Below are 24173 nucleotides of genomic sequence, written 5' to 3' on the forward strand. Positions count from 1 at the left end.
CATAGTTCCACAGCTAATCACTTGGACATGGATGTGGATCTCAGTCTTTGAGTGGCTCCACCAGCTCTTTCTCTCTTCGCCCACAGATGTGACAGTAACACGGTTGTAAACCAGCAGTTATCATCGGGGCTTTTGGTTCATTACTGATGGTCCACACGTACCCTGTGTGGTTTTTATGAGCCAGCAAAGGCAAAGGGCCCCCTGGTTACGTATTCCCCAACACCCCCGCTCTTTTATTATGTAACAGTGACTGACAGCATTACATGAATGCTTTGTCCAAAGTAGAGGAAGCGGTAGGTCCTGCAACATCGTGATGCATTTGAATAATATGCTTTGTAAGCCTTTATTGCATCTTCTCTTTTCTGTCCGCAGACTTCTCTTCTTCCTTCAAAACTTTAACATTTTTCAGCTTCAAAAAAGAAATCTTTTGGCGATGCTAGTGGTATGGCTCGCAGGAAGGCAATGTTGGGTCCTTCTGTCTGTCGGCTGGTCCACCATTTTGATCCCAACTGAAATATCTCAACAATTATTGGATGGATTTAACTTGAATTGGTACAGAATTTCATGGTGCTCAGAGGATCGTAATGGCTGGGTCTAGTACTGATTAGGTGCATTTTCTGAACAACTACTACACATTAAGTCCCCCTCAGGTTGAATTGATTTCATGATGCATTTTCATGATCATCTGACTTTACATCTAGCCCCACAGTAGGTCACTTCATTTTGTGCAATACTTTGGGTAGACTTTATGACCAAATATCTGTCAAAGCAATTTACAACAGAAGCCAACATTCACCCATTCATACCTACATTCACACATTCTATATTTTTTGTATGAGTTGCTTTGGTTGCAAAAGAGTTTTCCCATTGAGGATTAAAAAAGTTATCCAACCTCAATATGGTGAACATGTTAACCACTGCACCAGCATGTTAGCAGTTATTTTGAGGCATGTTAGCATGCTGATGTCTTCCGTAGACTGTATATAAAGCTGTGCGGCTTGACAGCGCTGCTAAAGTGAAGCCAAAACATCTGGATCACCCCCTGGTGGCTGGCTGCAGTATAGGTCATAAGTCCCTCCCCCTCCATGATAGTTGATGAAAAAGGGCAAAACTAAAAAGTAAAAGTATACATCAAATAATTGTTTCGCAAAGATGGTTTCTGTCATTTAGGGTAGTTTTCATCATGGGATATTTTGGCTTCACTTTGCCACGTAGTCCATCTTATACTTATATATCTTTTACATCATACTGTCCATGATAGCACTTTGCTCAAAGCACCTGGGTCAGTTTTACAGATGCCTCTACAGAATTTCATTAAAAAGGATAAGGAAAGGAAATTAAATTGCCATAAATTGTGACAGACGAAGTGCCACTCATCATGTTCGTACCTTAAATCTTCTTTCTAAAATTAATCAGGGAAGTTTTTGTAGATCCGAGTGGGACATATTTTGATATCCTTGATTTTATTGCATATCTAGTTTCCACCAGCTGACATGACTTACACTACACAAACACTATGTGTTTATCTGCTAAAGATGTCAAAGTTTATAAACTCCTTTATCGGTGCCTGTTTGATTACCTAACACTGACTCCAAATGGCATGACTATAAAACATTAGGGCATTTATTTTGCCCTGACATCCTTGGCGTATTTTTCTCAAGTAGGTCAATGCTTGAAATTGAAATGAATTAATTACTGTTAGTAAAAGTTTCACACTGAAAACGTTCTGTAGGCTGCAATACAACCTGTTTTTTTGTGCCTGTCTTCACTACCAGCATACAGTATATTCAGTATGTAGTTGTGCTGATATACGTAGTGCTGATTGTGTGACATCTTGGAAAGAGACCCCAGTTTATAGGTTTAAATCTTCCTGTCATCGAGAATACACTCTGCTGAAGTGGCCTTGGATAACCATGCTGCTGATCTTTGACAGGTCCTGACCTCTAACCTCTTAAAAGAAATCCCCAAGAATGACATAATAATTATGTCTTGTTCATAGTAGTGTTTATAGTTGGTCCTCTTCCCCTTTACATTCTGTACATGTCTGTTTTAGTAGATAGATGGACTGTGATTCCTCCATGGTCCCCCCTGTGGACACTTGGTATGTAACCAAACTCCTTTACTCACAAAATGGGTTAAGCATATGGCTGCAGCAGAGCTATCCTGCAATGAATTCCACTTGTCCTCTTTCTCAAAGCCTTGACGGCTCCCCTTTCACCAGCTTTCTGTCTGCTCCTTAGTCAAAGATGAGTGTAACAGAGAACCTGAGCATCAGTGTAACCCCCCACAAAAACACCAGCACTGCACTGCTTACAATGGCGTTGTTGTCTGTGTTCTTTATTGTGGCTAGACTATAAAAAACATCTCACCTCATGAACTACGGGGTGTGGTGGGAGGTGTTGGTATATGCGTGTGTGTTTGGAGCACTCTCTGTTTTCCTCATTCACTGTTAAAGCTACGTCATATTGGGAGAGTTTACCGCTGGCTGGAAACTTGGTGCATGTGTTCACAAACAGCAGACAAACACACAGCTTTCCATGTGGACCTCATCATGTAAGGCCGGCTGTTTTGTGTGTGTGTGGAGATAGCAGGGCACTAGGGGCATGTCTCTTGCGCTCCCTGTGGGAACATAGGTGGCCATTGTTGGGTGCTCAGAGCGCCGGGCAGATGGAGGCGGTTTGTTGACGGTAAAAGCTGGAAGGAAGCCCAAAAATACTGGGGCAACAGGGCTCACTGGCCTGTGTGTGTGTGTCTGTGAGTTAGGAATTCATCGGGGTAATAGCCTCACCCAACATGCGCGCACACACACACACACACACACACACACACACACACACACACACACACACACACACACACACACACACACACACACACACACACACACACACACACACACACACACACACACACACACCTCAACCATCCTCCTCTTTATTAATTTAATTAATTGTGTGGAGCGATTTTGCAGCCAAGCCCTCATTCCCATGCCACAGTTAACTAAGTTGGGCCACTGACTGAATATAATCCGAGGATGATGGGACATGAAGTCAAAACAGCCCCAGGAGCTGGTGTGCTATACTGCAGTGCAGCTTTACAAGGGCGCTACTGGTATTATGATGGATACAGTTGTGTTTCCCTGTAGAGGCTACAGATGTCACATCACAAAGTAATTCCCATCAGTCAGGACTATAATGTCATGGTTAGTGCGTCGAATCAGAACTCTAGCTTTGAAGTTTGACATTGGGGAAATGACCCTTAGTGCAAACCCAGATGGTAAATGTCTCAGTATTCTCACATGGACACCACTTTCTGCGAGTCTCCTTCTTATTTTTACTTCTCAAACAGCTGGAAGTGTAAACGGCAGAGAGACAAGTGGATTTCTGCTATTCCTGGGCCATCTGCTGCTGACTGGCGTAAATGTTTGAAAGCTAATGGATGTTAAATAAGGCTGTGGTCTGCCTGTGGTCTGTCTGCAGGCCTGCAGAACACTGCGGCCTGAGGCCAGTGCTGGAGTTTTACTGTATTGTCAACATTGGCTTTTAAGGATTCATTTGCTGCTCCAGCGATGCTGTTTTTTTTTTTTATATCCCTGGCAGTTGTTTAAGAATGGTGATTAGAGACGGGTGACGGGATTCACATTTCATCCTGTGTTAAGTTCATATTCACTTGATGGGCTATTTTCCATAAGAAAAGTTCAGAGGACAAACAATCTGCAGGAGAAAATTAGCTGAAATTGAGACCAGAAAATGTATTTTTTTTATTGTATGAGGGCAAGCAACCACAGAACACATGTAATCTCTGACCAAGGCTATTTTCTGTTGAGCTTTTTTTTCCTCTTTGGAAGTTTTTTTTAGGTCAGAAGAAACTACATTTACCCCTGAGAGATGATTTCCAGGGTTATGCCGTGAACAGTAGGAGGGTAAACCATCCTTCTTATCTTTTCCCTGTCATAAACGTAAGCCAAACTATTCAAGTTGTTGACAGATAAAAAATGGGTGCTATAAAACACGACTTCTCTGTAAATGTAATTGAGACTGATTTATTGTTTTGCTCCAGCAACAGTCTCTCTCTCTCTCTCTCTCTCTCTCTCTCTCTCTCTCTCTCTCTCTCTCCAATGAACTGATTTGCTGCTCTGTTCATATCATTGCAAATGAAACATATGTTATGTTTTGGACTGTTAAATAAGCTCTGCATTCAGCATTTTTCTGTATCTATACGATAAATCGCTGAATCACAAAACGCAATACATAAATGCTGCTGTAATGGACACTAATACTTATTTGCAGCCCAAGAATGAACAGTAACTCTACTCTAACTGCAAATGTAAAATGACCAGAAGCTCATCAATCCCAGAGCCATTAGCACCACACACAGTTATCTGACAGAGCACATCCTCTCACGGACGAAAACGTTTCCAGACTTTCAGTCTCAGTGGATCCGTACGGCTAGATCAGATGGTGCTTACCAGCGCACCTGCTACAGCCCTTAATGATAGTGTCAAGGGATGCTCCCCCCCCCACCACACACACACACACACACACACAAACACACACACACACACACACATACACACACACACACACACACACACGCACATACTCAGAGCTACATAAGTACTTGCACAGCCCCTCTTCTTCTAACCCCCAGGCATGGCTGTTGAACATCACATCAGAGGCTCCGTATATGAGGCAGCATGTTGATTACAGCATTTAATTAGTGGTTCGTGACATGACTGTTCTGTGATGTTATTAAATCCACCCAGAGCCAATTACACTGATTATACGCCCCTCTCCTGGTCCATTATTCAAGAGGCTGGCCATGTTTGCTAATAGAGTGGTCTGGTTTGAAGTCCTAAAACCCAAAAGGGAGATATATATTTTTTTTTTCTGTAGCTATGTGTTAGAGCAATTATGATTTTGATTTGAGTTTTGGTGAAATGTAATGAGGTCTGTGGTTAAGACATGCTTCAGTCTCAGCCGTTTATTCAGTGAGTGAAAATAAACCCTCAAAAAGAACTGAACCACAGTGGAGTTGTTTCAAATAACGATATGTCATCACACCGCCCTGAAGCCTTTACAGTTAAACACCCTTTTCAATTTTGACAAATTCCATTTGGGTTTATTTCTCGTTAAACTGTGTTAAACACAGCTGATTGGAAAAAATGCATTGAGGTTATAAAGTACTTACTGTTAATAATACCTACAGTGTTATACAATACCTACAGAAACATCACTGCTGGCCAAGCTAGTATATAATCACTCACTGAGACTAATCTGGGAACGTATGCACAAGTAAACGACTCAGCAGTACTGCCATAAACCTGCCCAATAACATAGATTTGTAATCTTTTATTCACGTTTGTAGATTTGCAAAGAAATATCTCTAAATAACCTTATAAATGTTGAAATGTTGTCATCAAAAACCACTAAAGGCTATGTGGCACCTGGACCTCTGCAAATGTAACCCATTCAAACCTGGAAAGAACATGGAGTCACTTTCATTTTTAATGAATCTCCATGAAGTCCCCCTATTCGGTCTACATAATTGTCAAACTATCTGCATAGTTATGTTACCTGGCTGCGAAAAGGATGATGTTATTTTTTTCCAATTACAAGATAAAAGATATCTTGTTTGGAGCAAGCCTGTAGACACCTCATTAAAAATAAATCATGGGTATACACAGAATAAGAGGATGAAGTGTCCAGAGTAAAGCAAACTCTGAATGGAGACTCCTGTACTGCAATCTTGGTCTTAAGGAAACTAATACACAACAACAGTTCAATCAGTGTGTTGACATGAAGTTTAAAAACCCGATTATATTCAGGTTACGGACATATTCCGGTTTCTCAAACACATATAAGCACCGTACCCCGGTTAACGGACCTAGATAACGTATTGAGTACCCTGATTATTCATGCATGGAAACGCTTTACCCGGACTATTATCGGGTTTCCCGTCTGCGCATGTGCCAGGGTTAGAAACTCTCCCCTCCCCACGGTGGCTTTTGATCCAGAAACAGAATAAACCAGGAAGCAACAGTGCCAGAAACAAAGTGAAAAAAACAATAGAGCATTACCTTTTAACCGATTGAGGATTTCACCATGGAAAGTGACATCACTACCAAGAAGACCCGTTTGTGTCGTACTTCTGTCCAAAAGTCAGCCGTTTGTGGTTTTGAGAAAGATGAACTGGAAAATAAAGCCCTATTCCGACCAGTTGTATGTTGGTGGAGTGCCACCTACCGTACCGGAGGTCGAGTTTTCCCATTCAGTCCCCTCTCATGTATATTAGGGGTACTTGAATAATATGTTTATTCCCTCAGCGTGGGTAAGATCATTTTCAGGTTACTGATGTGCATGTAAACGGACTGACTTCTTCAGATTCCACATCAGTCCACATCAGCAATGGTGTCATGGTCCACCAACACAAAGGAGAATTCATATTTCAAACCTTTTAAGAAATGACTGGATGTATTTCATGACTGATCATCTGATTACAGTGCAGAAAGTCATACAAATTGTAAGTTTTTCTTACTTAATATAGCAGATTCTTAAAAGCAAAGGCAGATTACTACACGGTACTGCACATTTTTCCTTTAGAGGTCAGAACTAATTGTTTTCACCGAGACCAAATGGCCAAATCAATCTCAGACCACTTTCACATCGGTTACCTTCCATCAGAGGGCAGTCAGGCTTGTGAATATCTTTTTGTCCACACAAAATGTTTTAATTTATAACAAAGTTGCTAGCTTTCCCAGTGCTTTTGACCACATGTCACAGTCTTCAGCAATGTATAGAGTTTGCTCAGTTGTCATCAGATGACCTGCAGGTGATAACAATTGTTGTAAAGATGGCCCCTTGAAGATGGATGTGAATGGCCTTGGATTTGTCTCTGGCGTCCACTGAGTCCTGGTTAAAGACCTCCCGGTCGATGCTGGGACCAGTTTAAGTCTAGTGTTCAAAGACAGATGGTGTCTGTTCCTGGTGTTCATTCATGATTCGCAGTTGCATCGGTGTAAGTATAAAAAGCAGTATAAAACTGCTTCTGTAAGACTGTATTTCAGTATTTCAGTTAACTGTGCCACTGCAGTAACGTCAGCTTCTCATGAATCAGCCAGCACATAACTTTACACCTGTCTTCTGTGATATAATAGTGTTCTATTGTGTAATAGTGTTCTAGGAAAAAAAACACTTCCTCCCACTCTCCTTCCTCATCACGTTTGCCTTTCATAATACTGCTGTTTTTAGGGAAGATGATTAATGCCAAAGCATAAGAAATTATGTTAATTTGAAACATTTTAGTCTTACACATCTGACTTCTCTTAGTGGAAGAAATGCTGAAACAAAGCCTTAGTGTACGGCAAGTCAAGGCAACTTTATAAAACAAATGATGTTGATGAAAACACATGATGATGTGGATGGAAACACATCCAAAGGTTATTGCTGTCTTCAAATTGTCTGCTGCCACTTAGCGTCTGTTTAATGACACATGTCAGAGCAAAAGGAAGCACCGCCAAGACTGATTTGCAGACGCCACCAGCAACTAACTATGAGTTCATCATTTTACAGTTGGCAGGAATCGTCAATCTGTCATACATATCTTTAGTTTTTGGTGTCACATCCTCTGTGGATCACAGTCATCAGAGGAGTTATTATTCATGCGTAATGCTTGCAGGTTTCTTCAGTGTTGAGGAACTGGGCTGTGCAGGGACTTGTCCACGGGTGAAGTCATCCTCCGAGCAGTTTGGGAGGCTACAGATTCCTGCTTGTGGTAGTTTGGAATTCCGACAGCTGGTTTGGACAGATGAATGAGGACTGTTGATGTAAAATCAAACAAATCAATCATCAAAAAACCAACCTGCTCGGCAGCTGCTGGAGGAACGTTTATTTGCACCTTCTCAGCTTGGGTTTTGGTGATTCTCCTGCTTGTGGACAACCTCTGCTGCCCTTTATTTTAGATGAAATGGTTCATCCCTATAGGATTATGGGAAAGGTGTGCCAAGTCAGCAATGTCTCGCCCTTGTGGCTGATGCTTTCTATCTTGTGCAATGACCCTCTCGTCAAAGGGGGGCTGGAAAGAGATTAGAGTGAGGGATGTGTGTTGACATTGACATAGACTCTGACCTGTTTCCATTGAACTGGACATTTCAATGGAACATTTTAAACAAATGGGAAGAGAAATGAGATCCATCATCTCAGGTTGGTTTTGTGCCAATAAAAACATTTTAGGAGAGCATACATCAACCCCTTAAGTAGGCAAATTGGCTCTTGCTTTGTAGTTTTTTATCTGCACCTCGGTTTAAAGGTGAGGAAGTGAGATTTTATTTGTCTTGTGCTGGGATTTATAATTAGGTAGAAACTTCCAGATTGAGGAAAAGAGAAAGCGCAGATGAGCTTCCTGCATTTGTATGCAGCACAGGGTGGATCAGGAGCTTACCTTAGCCAGCCAACACTCAGGAAGGTTTCTCATCAGCTCTCATTGTCAGCCAGAACACTTAAGACGATTGCATCCCCGGTGACCTGAAATGCGTGGGAGGTTGAGATGAAAGGATGTAGACTGAAAGAGGAAGGGGTGGAGAGAGGCTGAAAAAGGACAGGGGTGAAAGAAAGAATGATGAGGGAGAGGAAAAGAGATACAGGGCGTCAGCACATGTTGATATCTTCACTGCGACACGATTCCTCCCTTTGCTTTTCTGTGGTTTTCCATACATTCACCAGTTCTTTTCGCCAGTCGTGGACAGACTGACCTTTCAAGCTGTCAAGAAGTACAAGAGAGAGTGCACTGAACACATTCCCCACTGGTCGTCGAAATCCTGGCATTTAGGGAGGTGAATTCCAGTCAGGGAATCACAGGTTTTACAGTCTGATCAACAGTCACTGGTGGTGGTCCGTTAAACTGGTGGAAAGCAGAGTGAAAAATTAACCTGTCAAGAAGATTTTTAGTTTTGGTTTAGCAGAAGAAATAGGAATGCGTGGAATTTTGCATCAGGGTCATAGTGGATGGACTGATTGCATGTACGTATGTGCAGGCATTCCTGTCATTTTAGTGAATGTGCAACTGTGAACACCGTCCTCAGGTGTGTGTGTGTGTGTGTGTGTGTGTGTGCGTGCATGTGTGTGTGTTCGTGCGCAGATATGCAGCAGGACAGAAAGCCAGCAAGTCAGTATCGACAGCTTAATAAAGTCTCTTTCATTTTGGGGACGACAAGAGGTGGATGCACTTCATTAACCTCGATGCAACTTACAACACACACACGCAAACACACGCATGAAGGAGAGCAGAAAAAGACACAGGCTACATTGAGGGCGGAAGTAACTAAAGCACATGCCAGGCGGATGAAGATGGATGGCAACCTTTTCACTGGGCGCTTTATCTTGGCCCACACAAGACAAAAACAGCAGCTTTGTCCACGTCCCATTCTGTTTTTCCAGTGGAGAATAGAGAGACAATGTCTAATGACTAAGACCCTGACTTTTATGGATATTAATGACTTATCGGCTGGGCTTCAGATAGAGCTGCCGTGCATTCATTGAAGGCAGAAACAATACCTTGCTATTAAACTTTAGTACAATTCTAAAACATCAAAGTCCTGTATGTCCATGCTATGAAATTCTTTAGGCTGGGAAAACTATTAGTTTCAACTTCAGTTGCACTTGTTTTAGGAATTCAAGTTGATGTCATTATCTCGAAACGTGGCTGAGATTTGTTTTGGACCAGAAGTTAAACCAGATGAAATTAACTTTTTTCACTTGGTTTGAAAGAATCTCATTAGAAGAGTGTGAAATTATCAAAACTCTGAACTGTAGGTATTTTGTATTTCCATCTATCCATTACTCTTGGTACAAAAAATGTCAGAAAAAGTCCCTAAGACTTACCAATAGTCCAAAACCAAAAGATATAAAACAAATTTGTCGCTGTTTTGTGCATTTTTGCATGAAAAATGACAGACAATTACTTGATTCTCAATATGTTGCTGATTAAGTTTGTGTCGGTCTTTCATATTAAGCAAGAAGCCTTCAGTCAGGACATGAGTTGTGCAGCTACTGCCCTTTAGCTTGGCAGGAAAGCATGCTAAATAGAGTAAATGTCTCATTAAAATAATTGCCTCTCAGATATTATGTTAAGTGTGAGTTGGTGCAGAATGCTTAATGCTTATCGTTTTACGACCCACCATTATCTGGTAGAAGACTCCAGTTTCCCTGTAGAGACATGTCTTCAGTTTGGGGTTTGACTGCCTTTCCTGTTCAATTTGTTTCAGTAATCCTAACTGCACCCTCAGTAGACATTTGCCTTTTAAATAAAGCAGGCTGCTTCTTCACTAACCAGCGCACTGACTTCACAGTCCTCTCTGCTAGTGGGCGGACATGAATCAAATCATGATATCCCTCATCTGCCGAGTGCCTGTACCTCTCAGCAGCCAAGGACGTTACACTTCTCAATTACCGTCCTCTGCACGTCCTCTGCCTGCCGGCTTGTAACGCCAGCCTGCATTTATCATCAGTTCATCATCAGATCTCTCATGGATAGAAGGTTTTGCCTGATTCCAACAGAATATCCTCTGTTTATGTGTGATAATTAGAGGATCACTGGATAGCTGATGGTCCCTGTCCTCTCCGCATTTCCCCTCACTCATGCCCGCTCTATTATTCCGTGAATCTCTTAGTCCACTGATGAATTCACAAGCTTGTTAACTGGCCTAAATTAAAGGCCATTTCCTTTAATAGTGAGAGCTTTAGGAGCCATTAACGGATCACTCTATTTTGCTAAAAGGGGGGAAAGGCTGTGTTTTTGATAGGGGTCAAAATGATCTAAAGGAAAGAGCCGCTGAAGGATGTGACTCCGTACAATAAAAAGGAATGGGGGGGTGGGCAGAAGATTCAGTGATGTCATCGCTGGCACCAGGAAGCATGACTGGACTCATTTCTTTATGGATTGCTGTGGTACTTTTCATTTCCCTCTACCTTTTTAACTTTGACCAGACCGAAATTAACTGCTTGGTTGAATTACGCAGCAAGGACCGTTGGAAAGCTCCACCATGCCAAGCCTGCATTTAGCAGTACACTCATGATCCAGATCTATTTGACGAATGAGTCTGGGAGCAAGCTTCCATTAATTAGCTGCCACAGAGAATGCTTGACAAGCTTAATGTGAGATGGCACTTTTTAGAGTGATAGTAGTCGGCTAAACAGCCAGTTTCACTTTCTTCGGAACACGGTGTGGGTTTTTCATGGCAAGGCAAGGCATCTTTATTCATATAGCGCATTTCATACCAATGCAACTCAATGTACTTTACATAAAGACAAAACATTTTTTAAAAAAAAGCATAAAAACAAAAAAAGCCTGTTAAAAGCAGGAGAAAAGAAGAAGAAAAAATAGAGAAAATAAAATAAATCAGATGATTCAGTCGGTCGCTGCCTAGACTGCAAGTATTTCCACTAGAAGTGCAAATGTGTAAAAGATATTCACATAAAAACATGCAGGTAGTTTAATCCCATTGTTACGTAGGTTTATAACCTATAATAATAATATTTTTTCAGAATTGAAGATTTGAACAAAGAAACCTGCATCCAAAATTGAATGATGCCTCAAGATTAGGGTCATTGTTTATCAGCCCACCTAGTCCATATAGTTTGTAAACTACCTGAGCCATCATCACCACATAACGAAAATATGAAGGTGAACGACGAATAAAACCATTATGATCCAACCTGTAACACTGCCAGACCTCACTATCTTCTCATTGCCTCGCCAAGATTGAGTGAACCCAATACTTTCTTTGTTTTATCTTGTTTTTGTCTGAGTTTTGTTCGGGTTTTTAAACCGGGTATTGTTGATTTGTAAAATGGATTTACATAAATGTTTTACCATTCACATCAGAATTTATAATCGGACATGTGCAACTTAAATTACCTGGAAACCTGCCAAACTCATGATTTATTTGCTCTGGCAGACATGTCTGGCCCCTCTCCCATTCAGACAGATTTCCAGCTGACCTGACCCAATCACAATCGCTCATCTCATGTGGGCCGGGTTTAAGACAATGACTGACAAAGGAGCGTCATGCTAAAATGTAGTTACCGAATGTACAGCAGTAACTAAACACAACTGACATTCTCTTCCAACTTACCAGGCTCTCGAAACTCAGATCAAACTGTCAAACTAGGAACAAATATGAATCAATATTCTGTTACTGTATTGGCCATTTCTGTCCTCCTGTGCTTTCAGAAACACATTTTAGTGTACTGTTTAGCTGTAATACCCCCCGCCCCCCCGCTTCAAACAGACCCAACGCTGCCTCAACTTGCATATGTCACTCAACGCAACATAATTTCGTTGCTCTGTATGGTTGTAGGCCTATCTAATTGTATCAAGAGGCATTTGGGTCTGCAACTCCATCATGTACAAAGGCCTTCCAAACTAGAGCCACTAGTCACTCATCAGACAACAGAATGGGTCTAAAATAGTGATTTGACCGTGGCTCATGAAATCTAAATGCTGACCAAGGCCAACAGCAAAGGATTGGGTTTTCAGATTTTGTGCTTAAAGTTTGTTTGGATGGCCTGAGGCTCCGCAAACACCTTGAGGTTGTACAGTTTGGAGTTTTGAGGAGAAACAGTCATCTCTTGCCACAGCTGGAATTTCAGGAACGTGGGGGCCGTCAGCGCCAACCGTAACGCCACCCCCCCACTTAATGTCATCAGTTGCAGGCTTTGGTGTAAATGGACCACAGAGGAGAAGCGTTAACACGGATCCCCCTCATATCACGGCAGCTCCCATCTCTGACTTTTCAACACGGGCGAAGCAGTAGACTGTTGCAGGGCCTGTAGAGAGACAGACTTACTGTCAGATTAGGAGTGGGAGGAAGGGTCCTTGACCCCCTTGTCAAAATAAGGATAACAGTAAACGAGCCAAGACGTTAAGGCGTCTGAAGAGACAAATGTTTTTATTCATCTAGAAATGTCTGTTAGGATCTCCTTAAATCAATTAACCCTTTAGATGAGACCCTTCTGGTACTGTATATAAAGATCATTTAATAGTATCTTATTTGTGCACTTACGCAAGACTATGTAGATTTGTGTGAACAAAACGGGCACAAATCCACCTCATACATAAGTGAGACTTTATTTTCAATGCAGCAGTGTCTTTCTTAGTCTGTCTTGGCAGTCTATCTTGATGTCTGCTGTGGGCTCTTTAATCTCTTCCCTCACACTAAATTAATCACGGCAGGCCCAGGCCCACTGAGGAACTGCAGATTTGCGTTGCGTGAAATTACGCTATTGTAAAAAGATTCTGCTTGAGCGAAAAGGAAACCCTCTTTGCATTTCTATCTTCGCTTGTATATAATCACGGTGCCACTGTGATGCATATGCAAATGCCTCATTACAAAATGTGCTCTGAGATTAAGCTAGCCTTTACCAATTCTTTATGAAAACAGTCACACACTTCCAATCACAATAAAACTTACAGCCTGATCCAACTGACCTCTAACACAATACCTTGAAAATAGCCGAATAAAAAACCCCAAATGGTCCCAGCACAAGGGCAAGTTGAAATGGTGGATCCCACTCTGCGTGGCCTCAGCATTTCAAACCTAATTTCCGGCCAGCTGACAAATGCAAGCTTGGCTTTTTCTTCTGGAGAGCAGTTGTTTGGCAAAGTCCGCCAAGGCCACGTAAATTGGGGCGACATGAAGGATGTGTTGCAAGAGGTAAACAAGTACCAAAGGGAACCTTCTCTCCTTTTTCTTGTCTCACCCTCCGGCCCATTTCTCAGCCTGTATTTATTCAAGTGGTAGAGAAAAGGAGGGGACGGTGAAAGGGTTGTATACACCTCACAGCTGGAAACTGATAGGACATTTTACAACCCGCAGTGTCCTGCGTGTGAGAAAATGCAGTAGTTGGTCCGAGTCCTTTAGAAATGTCCTCCCATTCCCAGTTTTTGGCCCTGTTTGTAGATGACCTAAAGACTCTCCAGTCCAGACTCACATATGTCCTCTGAAGCTCCTATACATCCTTTTTTTCAGTCAGGGATCTGAAAAGGTTGCTTTTGTTCCTCCTGACAATGTCCACGACTAGTGCACAACTCGAAGAAGGCCTGTGCAAACTTTGTAAAGATTGTGATGCGTTTCGATTTTTTTATTTTTACTAAGAAAACAAAATGATTTTGTGTTTCAGACAGCAGTGGCCAGTACACAACCACAATTATGACACAGCCATTAAGCTTTTTGAGCTGGTCGATTATTGCAGTCGCAGGGTGACTTACCATTGTTTTGCAAATACTTTCCTCCTTAAAGCCTTGACACAGGGAGGTATTTGGAAGTGTACAATAGAGCTAGGGAGGGGGAGGGAGGGATAACACATTTTTCTTCCTGTCTGTAAAATCCTTCCTTTTTTGGGGGTAGGGTCCTTTTTTTAGAGGGGACAGTATTCTTAACGAGGCGGGGGTCTCTTTTGCAGTCAGCATACAACTGAGCAACCAAAGACCCCTTCCCCTGTTACAAACACACATCTTGAGAAGACTTTTCACATGTGTCCATCTTTACAGTTAACATTGAGAAGCACCATGTAAGGCTTGCTTCGTTTTGCTTGAGACCCTTGTGCCTCTGTATGTGTTCACCCACTTTTTCAACAGAAACATCTTTGCTGTTTGAGAGCGTAGTTTGTAGTGTCATTGACACTCTATGTCCGTATACTGTCTGTGTGGGTGGCAACAAGCAAAATGCAGTTCAGTGTCCGATGGGCCCATCTGCCATGATTGAGGCCCTGCTCACACAGATGCAAAGACACATGCACACATACACACACTGCCTTCCACCTCGTCTGTATAGCAGCACCCCTACTGCTCAACTACACCTATAAATCATCCCCCCATCATGCTCCTTTTTCTTTAGTTTGGCTTAAAAAATGATTCAATCCTAAATCTCAATCTCAGCCCCAGCATAAGTTTCCCTCCAGTTGCAAAATAATACAAGTGTAAAGGACAACACCCTGGATGATTAGTACATTAGAGTCATATCTCTTTAGAACCACTGGAATCCTGCATTGGTGTCCTGTCCCAAAACTGAAACTGACACAAGCCTGTATGTGTTCTCATTTGTCCAGGTCATCGTTATCCCCAAATGGACTTGGTTATTGTCTAGAAGGATGTTTCACCTCTCATCATAAAATTGACATCTCTCAAAAAGAAATAACCATCTGAATAGAAAAGAAAAACATGAATCTGTATCATCATTTTGTGCAGATTGTAGATTCAAATGTTTACTCAATCATAAGCTTTCCTGAATTGCCTGAGGAGGCTCACCGGGCTTTGTAGCAGCATTAATGTGGGAACGTTTGACAGATAAGTGAAAGAAGCGAGCAAGGTGGATTTTAATAAAGGGCATTTAGTTCATTTCTGACCTTGGGTGGTACCAATGAGCATTAGTGTGTGCACATTCATTTGTACTCATTTTGGTGCCAGGCACTTAAAGCAAGAATGCACACACACCCTCATTCTCATTTGATTATGCATACATGTGTGTGAGTTTCAGGAAGTCCTATGACCGGCCACATAAACCACATACCCCCCCCCCCCCCCCCCCCACCAACATGCTCTAAGCTAAATGAACTCCCCCTCCTGCTCACCCTTAATCACATTAGCCTAAGTGATATGGGAACGCCAGGCCAGACACACACTCCCTTCTACTCTCTCTGTCTTTCAACCCAAATAAATAGCCACTCCTCCAGAGCTTTAAGTTGTCTTAAGCTCCATCTCTGGATAATAGACCGTTTGCTCCCTCAAAGACCCCAGTGTGGAATAATGAGGATCAAGACGAGGGCAGAGAAAGCAGGTCGAGAGAAATGCAAGAGGGTGGAACAGAGGAGGAGAGCTGACACTGGGCTAATACCCGCCTCAGGACAAAACCCATCAAACCACCTGTTTTGTCAGGGTGTGAGGTCATTGTTTAGAACGACTACTGGATTTTTTTTTTTTTTAGTTGACTGCTATTGGGGTGGTGGTTGAATAAGCTTTAATGAAACAAGCTCATGCATGGATGGTGGTTGGGAAATAAATTGTGACGGGTGGTCCTGAAACTTCAAACAGCAATACAATACAGAGGGTCATTTTTTATGTTTGAAAAGATGACTATAGCTGCTAGCTTATAAACTGAAAGTCTACTGTCTGACATGAACCCACAGACGGGCGGCAGCAGCTCAGTCCATGGGTGGCTTGGCTGGGAACCGTAGGCTAACTGGTTCAAATCCATGTATGGAGCGTGGACTGGTGGCTGGAGAGGTGCTAGTTCATCTCCTGGGCACTGCCGAGGTGCTGTTGAGCAAGGCACTGAACCCCCAACTCCTCGGGGCGCCTGTTACTGGCAGCCCCCTCACTCTAACATCTCTCCTTAATTGCATGTATAGGTCCTGTCTGTGCATGTGTATGTATTTCGGGCCTGTGTAAATTCAATTTCCCCGTTGCGGGATAAATAAAGTAATTCTTCTTCTTCAAACACACACACACAGATAAGGAAACATATTTTTAGTCTATACACTTATAAAAAATGCAACATACAACCTCTGAATATAGTAATTTGTTTTGCCTCTTTCTCCTCTCTTTCACCAAACTAGTTTAAAACACTGGCAGTTTGACATCGCTTTATGATAATATAATTTTATGTGATATCTCTGAGCAGAATGATCAGGGTTAGTGTCCGCCTAGAACACGGACAACATGTCTCTATCAGCTGTTTAATGCACTTTCCGTGTTATTCCCGGTAAATAGCTCCCAGTTTCTGCCCGTCCCAGCCCATCTTTTATGGATGAGCCGCTCATATGCTCTGTCAACACTGCTCACCATCAATCTGCATCAGCTGGGCAAACAGTAGATTGACTGGCCTGCATGAGCCTGTGTGTGTGAGATAGAGGAGATGTCAGTGGTGTTTTTTGTGTTTGAGGTAGGTGGGTTTGGTCAGTTATACCATCCTCATTCTTGAGCCATTGAATTCAACCTGCATATAGGCCCTGGAGTTTTGTGCAATCATTTTGTTTTTCCCGTTTTGCATTTCTTTACCTGAGCGATATCCAAAAATACTTTTGATGGAAGATGACAGTTATTGTATATATATCGACTTTTTTGGGAGAGGAGCTGTTTTCATATTTTCAGAGTTGGACATGCATATGTTTTTTGTTGCCAGATACGCTGATTATTACCTTTGAAAAAAAACTGCATTTGTTGTCTGTGGTCACCTCTCCTCCTAATTTATCCACTTCCTGTCACTCATCTCAATCCATCTCTTTCTGCTCCTGCTTCCTTTTTCTCCAAAGTTGTACACATTCTGATTCTTCTGAACACTTTTTATGAGATCTAACTTTCACTAACCGTATTTCTTTCTGTTTTCTTTCTTTCCCTTTTTGCCTGCCGAAGCCCACAAATATATAATTGCAGGTAAGCACACCAAACTGTCTTCCAGTGCTTTTTCAGTTTGCTAACAGGTGGTTAATCTTCATGTCTCCTGATTGACTTTGTGGAAAAAAAAGGAGTAAACTTTAATAGGAATTTTTACCCTGCTGCATAGCTGGTTAAACTAGATCTCATCATATCGAAAGCTCTCTCGCTCTCTCTCTCTTCGTGCAGGCCTTATTAAAATGACAGTCAATAGGAGGAGCTTGAAGATTAATGCCACACACAGACACCCACGCACACACGCACCATTGAAGTACACCCCCAGGAGGCCTGTGTCTGAACAAAAAGTGTCTCAGTGTGTCAGTGTTAATAAGGTTTCAGAGGGATTTAAGTATGTGAGTTGTATGCGGATACATCCTATCGGGGAACAGGAGGCTGTGAAAGTGTTCACCTGTTGCATGCATGAAAAATATCTTTTAATAGATGGGAGCCCTCGATCTTGTACTTGTTGACAGAATTAAAAAGCTGTAGCCCCATATCATACATGCTGTATGTATTTAATTTGCTGTGGTGTAATTAGGGTTGCCACAGTGATTTAATCACAGCACTGCCACTTTTGTGTCAAGCTATGACAAACTGTGCTAGTGCGAATACATTTTGAAGTTAAATTATTTAGTTTAACTGTTTCTATTTATCAGGCTAACAATGTCACAGTAGGATACAAAAGTGTAAATAATAAAAATGAGTGATGGTCGATTTTTTTCCCTTGGTGTTTTGCATGCAAGCTCACTATCACGACTTACACTTGAATAGAACTGTTTTCTCATGCGAGTTTCCCTTTCTCACATGAAGCACACAACAGAGACTGTTCGTGTCAGACGCATTCTCACTTACTGGAAATAGTCTGTTTGGTTTAGGTGAGAGGTGGCTCCTGGGTAGAGTGTGCAGGTGGCGGGACATGACGCGGATCACACCACAGTTGGTATAACTTGGTCATACACAACAGTCTTTTGCCATTCCTTGAATTTGTCTGACCATTTTGGCGTTGGTGCGTACTGACAGAAGATCCTGAATCTCATAAATCCCCCTTCTTCTTCAGCTTGGCATGTTTGTTTTCTCTCGGTTTTGTGTCAACTGCAAAATAGAAACGTCATCAATACGTCCACTCGCTTGCTGTGAATTCTCTAGACAATGAGCCGCTGTTTTCAGACATGGGCTCAGTCGGACATTACACAGTCTTTGTGGTAGGGAGTTGGCAGGATAGAGTCTGTTTAGTGTCCAGTCCAACCCATTTGGACATTTGCTTTCTCACACATAGCTCCTCTGGGTAATGTCTGGATAATTTCAGGTTTGCAGTGCACGTGTGAAAGGGGCTTGTAAGACAGAGTTTTCGTTAATGTAATAAGTAAGATCGGTGCCTTCCCTACTATGACCAATTCAAATGTCTGCTGTTAAAGAAGCCCTTTGCCTCATTAAGCTGTTTGATAGCAGCCAATTCCATTCTTACACCAATAGCAGTAAAAGCATGGGGAATGTACAGTAAGTCACTGTGTTTCATGGAACAAGATGTGATAAAATGTCCAGAACTTAAACATTATATTGCTTTTCATGAAATTATTGCTAGATTATTTCTCCATCTATGATTATACTGGGCAACATGACAAATGATTTTACTAAAATGTGAATAAATAAAAGTGCAAAAATGGCTTATATGCAGCTTTTGTTTGCGTATAAGCTTTCTCCTTTACATTGATATGATGCACACTATTTGTTTCTTCAATAGTTCCAGTTAACTCACCATATTACTGCAGCCTGCCACATTTCACAACTGGGGAAATCAAATAAGCCACCACCCTGTGTGTCACTCTAGTTGTCCTTAACAAGTGTGTATGTGTGTGTTAAAAATGTACTGTGCATGTCTGTGTGGCATCAACCCCAGAGTGAGGTTTTGACTTCAACAAGATTATGTGGTGAGAATAAAGGTAGGGGTGATGTCAAAGGTCATGCATGGTGGGGTTATGAAGGCTCTGGCGCTTGCAACAGTCAGTGACCTGCTCAGCGTCGGCTTCCTTGGGGATCTCATTAGCTATAAGGGCTAACCACCCTCCACGAGCAAACAAGCACCTGCAGGTGGAGAAATCAACTCAGCCCTGAACAGACTTTGAACCAAGCTGAGATGGCAACATCACTTCTAAACTTTATTTCCCTTCGCCCAAGAGGGGTTTGGACTACAGAGTAATAATAACAAGGGTGAAATTTACTTTCTGTGACTTTTATCATTGCCTTACCTATCGGGCCTTCCTCACTTATAGTACTGACCAGTGCAGTGCCCTTTCGGATCAGGCTGATTGCTTGGTTCCTGGTATCACTGCTTGCAGTATTGTCAGGGGGCGTGCCTGTTGGTAGCATGTGACCTTTCAGAATACATGCCCGTTAAGAGCGGGATAATTGTTTGGCCCCCGTAAGCTCTGCTTGCATCGGTTTTTGAGTAGCGCTCATATAATTGACGCCACACTCGATACTGTACTCCCCTGGGTCCTCCAAGTGTGAAGTTGATTGGATGAACGGCTCTTGAGATACGTGTAGGACAGTCATACATACCTACTGTACTCACAAAGAGGAATTCCTTCATAGTTTGATTATGTTGCTACAGCGCCACCTGTTGTTCTGTGCCAAATTTGGTGATAATTGCTCCAAATTTGTAGGACACACACACGCACACACACACACACACACACACACACACACACACACACACACACACACCACACACACACACACACACACACACACACACACACACACACACACACACACACACACACACACACACAAACACACACACACACACACACATATTCCTTGCATTATAGTGAGATGCTGTTTTATTCCAATTACTGCTTGCTCTGTAATATAACAGAACAAGACAGTTTATTTAGTGACCTATTGTCCCACAGTCCTGTGGTTGGTGCCCTTTGTGGTCACACCTCAAACAAACCACCTTGGGTGCCTTTTCTCACATTAGCCTCTAGTCAGGATGTACAATGTCACGCCTCTGTTCTGCTTCTATCTTTGTACTGTGAATCTTTTCTGATCTCACGCCTTTGTTCATCCTTTGATTCACATGTTGTGCCTCATATGAATTTGACAGTAAAAGAATCATGGGATAAGGATTCAGTGCGGCAAGGTGTGCTGCACCTTTGTCACATCTGCATTGTCAGACAGGACAGTTTCCTCAGGGCTCTGTCGCAGAGTGTGACAGCACATGAATGAGCTGCGCTGGTCTCACCACCGACGGACCCTATTATCTGCACACCGCCGTTTTCCACAAGCACCCCTATTCAACAAGGAACAGGTAGATTGGCCCTTTCAAAAGCAACGCACCATTAACAATGCACGTCAGTGGAGAGGACATCTTTTGTAGGCTCTGCTATGAATCGAGCAGATACCAATTTCCTTTGCTAGTCAAAGAAGGATCTGTTGTTCCATCCGTCTGCTCCAGTGATCCCCTTTTTTCTGAGTCAGAACTCCATTATCAGCCCTTTAATGTGACTTTCAAATGTGATGGGATGCAATTATCTGCTGTCTGGTTTGGGAGGTCAGTCTGTGCAGTAATCAGGAGAGGAGGGTTACGGCCTGAAGCTTCTGGCTCTTTAGTTCTGGCCCTTATGTTCCCATGAGGGTAGGTGTCATTCCTATTAAATGATGTATGCTCAATAGTTTCCTGATTGGTGGTTGATAACAGGCCGCTACGCATACATCCTTCGCATCTGCGCATTTTATCCTAGTATTTCCCAGCGGACTGTTTTCAGAGACAGCTCACTTCCTGACTGACAGCTGACAGTCAAAGGAACTGTGGGCTTTCTTCTTTTTGCCCTCTTTTAACTGAACCCTGGAGGTTCTCTAGCTCTTTGCTGCTTTTAGGGCTGTTGTTTAATTCAAAGAGATCGACCTGCAGGGGTTGAAAGAAAACGACAAATGTGACAGAAAGACACAGAGACTGACTATAAAGAGTAGAGTGAATCACTAAATAGTCTCACATGGAGTCTGTCAGCTGTGACCTTGATGTCCAGGCGATGTTTGATATATGTTCTTTGTATTGGGATAAATAGACTGCTCATATAATTTCCTTCTTAAAGTTTAAAAGATACTTTGGCATGTTGATCTGCAACATGTTGAAGCCACAGTTTCTGGTTTATCCTCATGTTCTTCAAGACTTTTTTAGACTAATGTTTGCTTGAGTAAAGTTGAGACAGTCCATTTTGAGCAAGGCAAGCAGCAGCCCCGTATGTTATCATTGACTATTTATCACCGGCACCCCCCTTGCCATGTCCCTTTCACTCCTCACGTCTGACTTCCTCTCTGCCTCCTTCCTTGAGGTCAGAGCGAGGCCCCCAGACCCCCTCTAGGAGCCCAGCCTTGGATCGGAGACATCCTCATTTATCAGTCCAACAAAAAAAACCTCCCTGTAGCCAGGGCCACCCCGACCCTCTGTATCAGCCCTTCCTCAGATAAGAGGCTAATGAGCTGACACGCTCACAAAATAGACCAGAGTTTCAAGCACCATACTAGGGTTTTTTCATTGTTCAGCCCCTTAACTCTGAATTACTTGTACATGACATTAATGCAGACTATTTTCTCCACCATTCTTTGAGTTTTAGAAAAATGTCCCACCTTCCAGTATGATATAAAAAATAACTTGCAAAGTCTTCCTTATGGTAGGTGATCAATCATTCATATTTCAGTCTGGTTTATCTGTCAAAGTTAGTCATCATTGGAAATACAGATCTTGGTGGTGTATTTTAAGATATCCAAGATTTGTGATTTGGCTGCCTAACCCCTGGCATTCTTGAGGGATGTTGCCTGGAAATCAAACCCAGAAAACAAACAACAAACAGATATGGATGCTGTGATAAGGAGAGTGTGGATAGATAAGTTGAAAAATTTTTAACTTTCGTCTCATTTGCCTTTCTTTTGGGGTTTATCCCGTCAGTAAATATCAAGTTTATCGTCTACATGTGGTGTATCCATTTCAAGGTGTCTGGGCCTCAGAGGTTTATGTGTCAGTTCTTGCACACTGGTATGCACAAGTGTTTTATTTCTAAAAGTGCGCACGACTGTTTATTTTCATAGGCGTATGTGCATGCAAGTGTTTATTTCCAAATGTAGAGTGTGTGTGTGTGTGTGTGTGTTTAAGAAAGTGAGCTGTGTATAGACAGCAGATGCTCTCAGCAGCATATGTTTAGTGCTGTGAAGGCAAGGCAGGGTTGACAACTCCTATTCTTTCAGCTCTTTAACACCTAGAAACAATGCTGTAACAATCTGCAAGGGATTCTCAAGTGTTGGCCATATTGTTAGGAAGCATATCTTGTAAGGAAAGGAAGTCATACATAATACAACTCACGACTAAGAGACAAAGAAAGTTTGACACTGGCAGGGGCATAAAAGATACCCCATTCAAGTATCTCGACAGGCTAGAGTTATGTTGCACAAGGAGATTTTCATTTTAATGAGTGCAATTTCAGGTTAGGTAAGGTTAGATTCCTTCCTTCCCAAGGGAATAATGGTTTTCAAAAGTGGTTACACTCTTCTAATACATATACAAATCATCCAAAAATAATGGTTAATTTCAGCTACGGAGCTTTTATAATCGCAGATCTGCTGCATTTTTAATATCTTTAAAAACACGATTATGTGATGATTAGAACAATTTAGACATTAGTATTTTTTTTTAATGATATTAACTTATGTAATGGCTGCCACAGCTGCTGAAGCATTATCAAACTATTCAAGTTTTCAAAATGTAAATGTTTTATCCTAATCTGATAGTTTATATTTGCTGGACTTCACCTAGAAACAATGCGGTAACAATCTGCAACGGATTCTCAAATGTTGTCCATATTGTTAGGCATATCTTGTAATGAAATGAAATGCATACATAATACAACTCACGACTAAGAGACAAAGAAAGTTTGACACTGGCAGGGGCATAACGGATACCCCATTCAAGTATCTCGACAGGCTAGAGTTGTGTTGCACAAGAAGATTTTCATTTTAATGACTGCAATTTCAGGTTAGGTTAGGTTAGATTCTTCCTCCCAAGGGAATAATGGTTTTCAAAAGTGGTTACACTCTCCTAATACATATGCAAATCATCGAAAATGAATGGTTAATTTCAGCTACTGAGCTTTTATAATTGCAGTTCTGCTGCATTTTTATATCTTTAAAAACACGATTATGTGAGGATTAGAACAATTTAGACAACATTAGAAAAAAACTTTACTGATAGTAACTCATGTAATGGCTGCCACAGCTGCTGAAGCATTATCAAACTATTCAAGTTTTCAAAATGTAAATGTTTTATCCTGATCTGAGAGTTTATATTTGCTGGACTTAGTGCCACTTGAACTAAAGTATTTCAAGTGTACGTTCCCTGATTAACAGCTGTGCTTTGCTACGATTTTTGTGAGATTATTGTTGACCAGGGGCATGTTTATTGAGTTTCACAAGTTCTTTTTTGGCAGCTTCATAAACCGCCAGGAGTCTGTCTGCCTGGCTGTTATGTATAACACACACACACACACACGCACACACACACCACACACCGAGTGCTGTAACTTAATTGACTTGGTTGGAACATGACCAAGGGTCCTTGCAGTGATCCCAGCCACTCTTTCCCCCTGCAGGCCTGAACACTATCCTCCACCTCCACCTCACCCTCTCCTGCTGGAGCCAGATACAGCTTTGTTAACTGCCCTCTCCTCCACAATGATTTCTGACCCAAATGC

The 24173-nt window shown here is 42.0% G+C and overlaps 1 protein-coding gene across 6 annotated transcripts in view; it reads left to right on the forward strand.

The window, feature by feature from the left end:
* The window catches only part of agrn (agrin), a 256975-nt gene that overhangs the window by 48568 nt on the left and 184234 nt on the right, over positions 1–24173 (forward strand). For 4 of the 6 annotated variants that reach the window (XM_083920018.1, XM_083920020.1, XM_083920024.1 and 1 more), the window contains exon 3: positions 17407–17427. The exons of the other annotated variants lie outside the window; for them this stretch is intronic. In XM_083920018.1, coding sequence (XP_083776144.1) covers positions 17407–17427 — 21 coding nt within the window. The remainder of the gene's footprint in view (positions 1–17406; positions 17428–24173) is intronic. 6 annotated transcript variants of the gene reach the window in all.

The sequence above is a fragment of the Echiichthys vipera genome (assembly GCF_963691815.1).
Source record: "Echiichthys vipera genome assembly, chromosome: 9".
NCBI lineage: Eukaryota > Metazoa > Chordata > Actinopteri > Perciformes > Trachinidae > Echiichthys > Echiichthys vipera.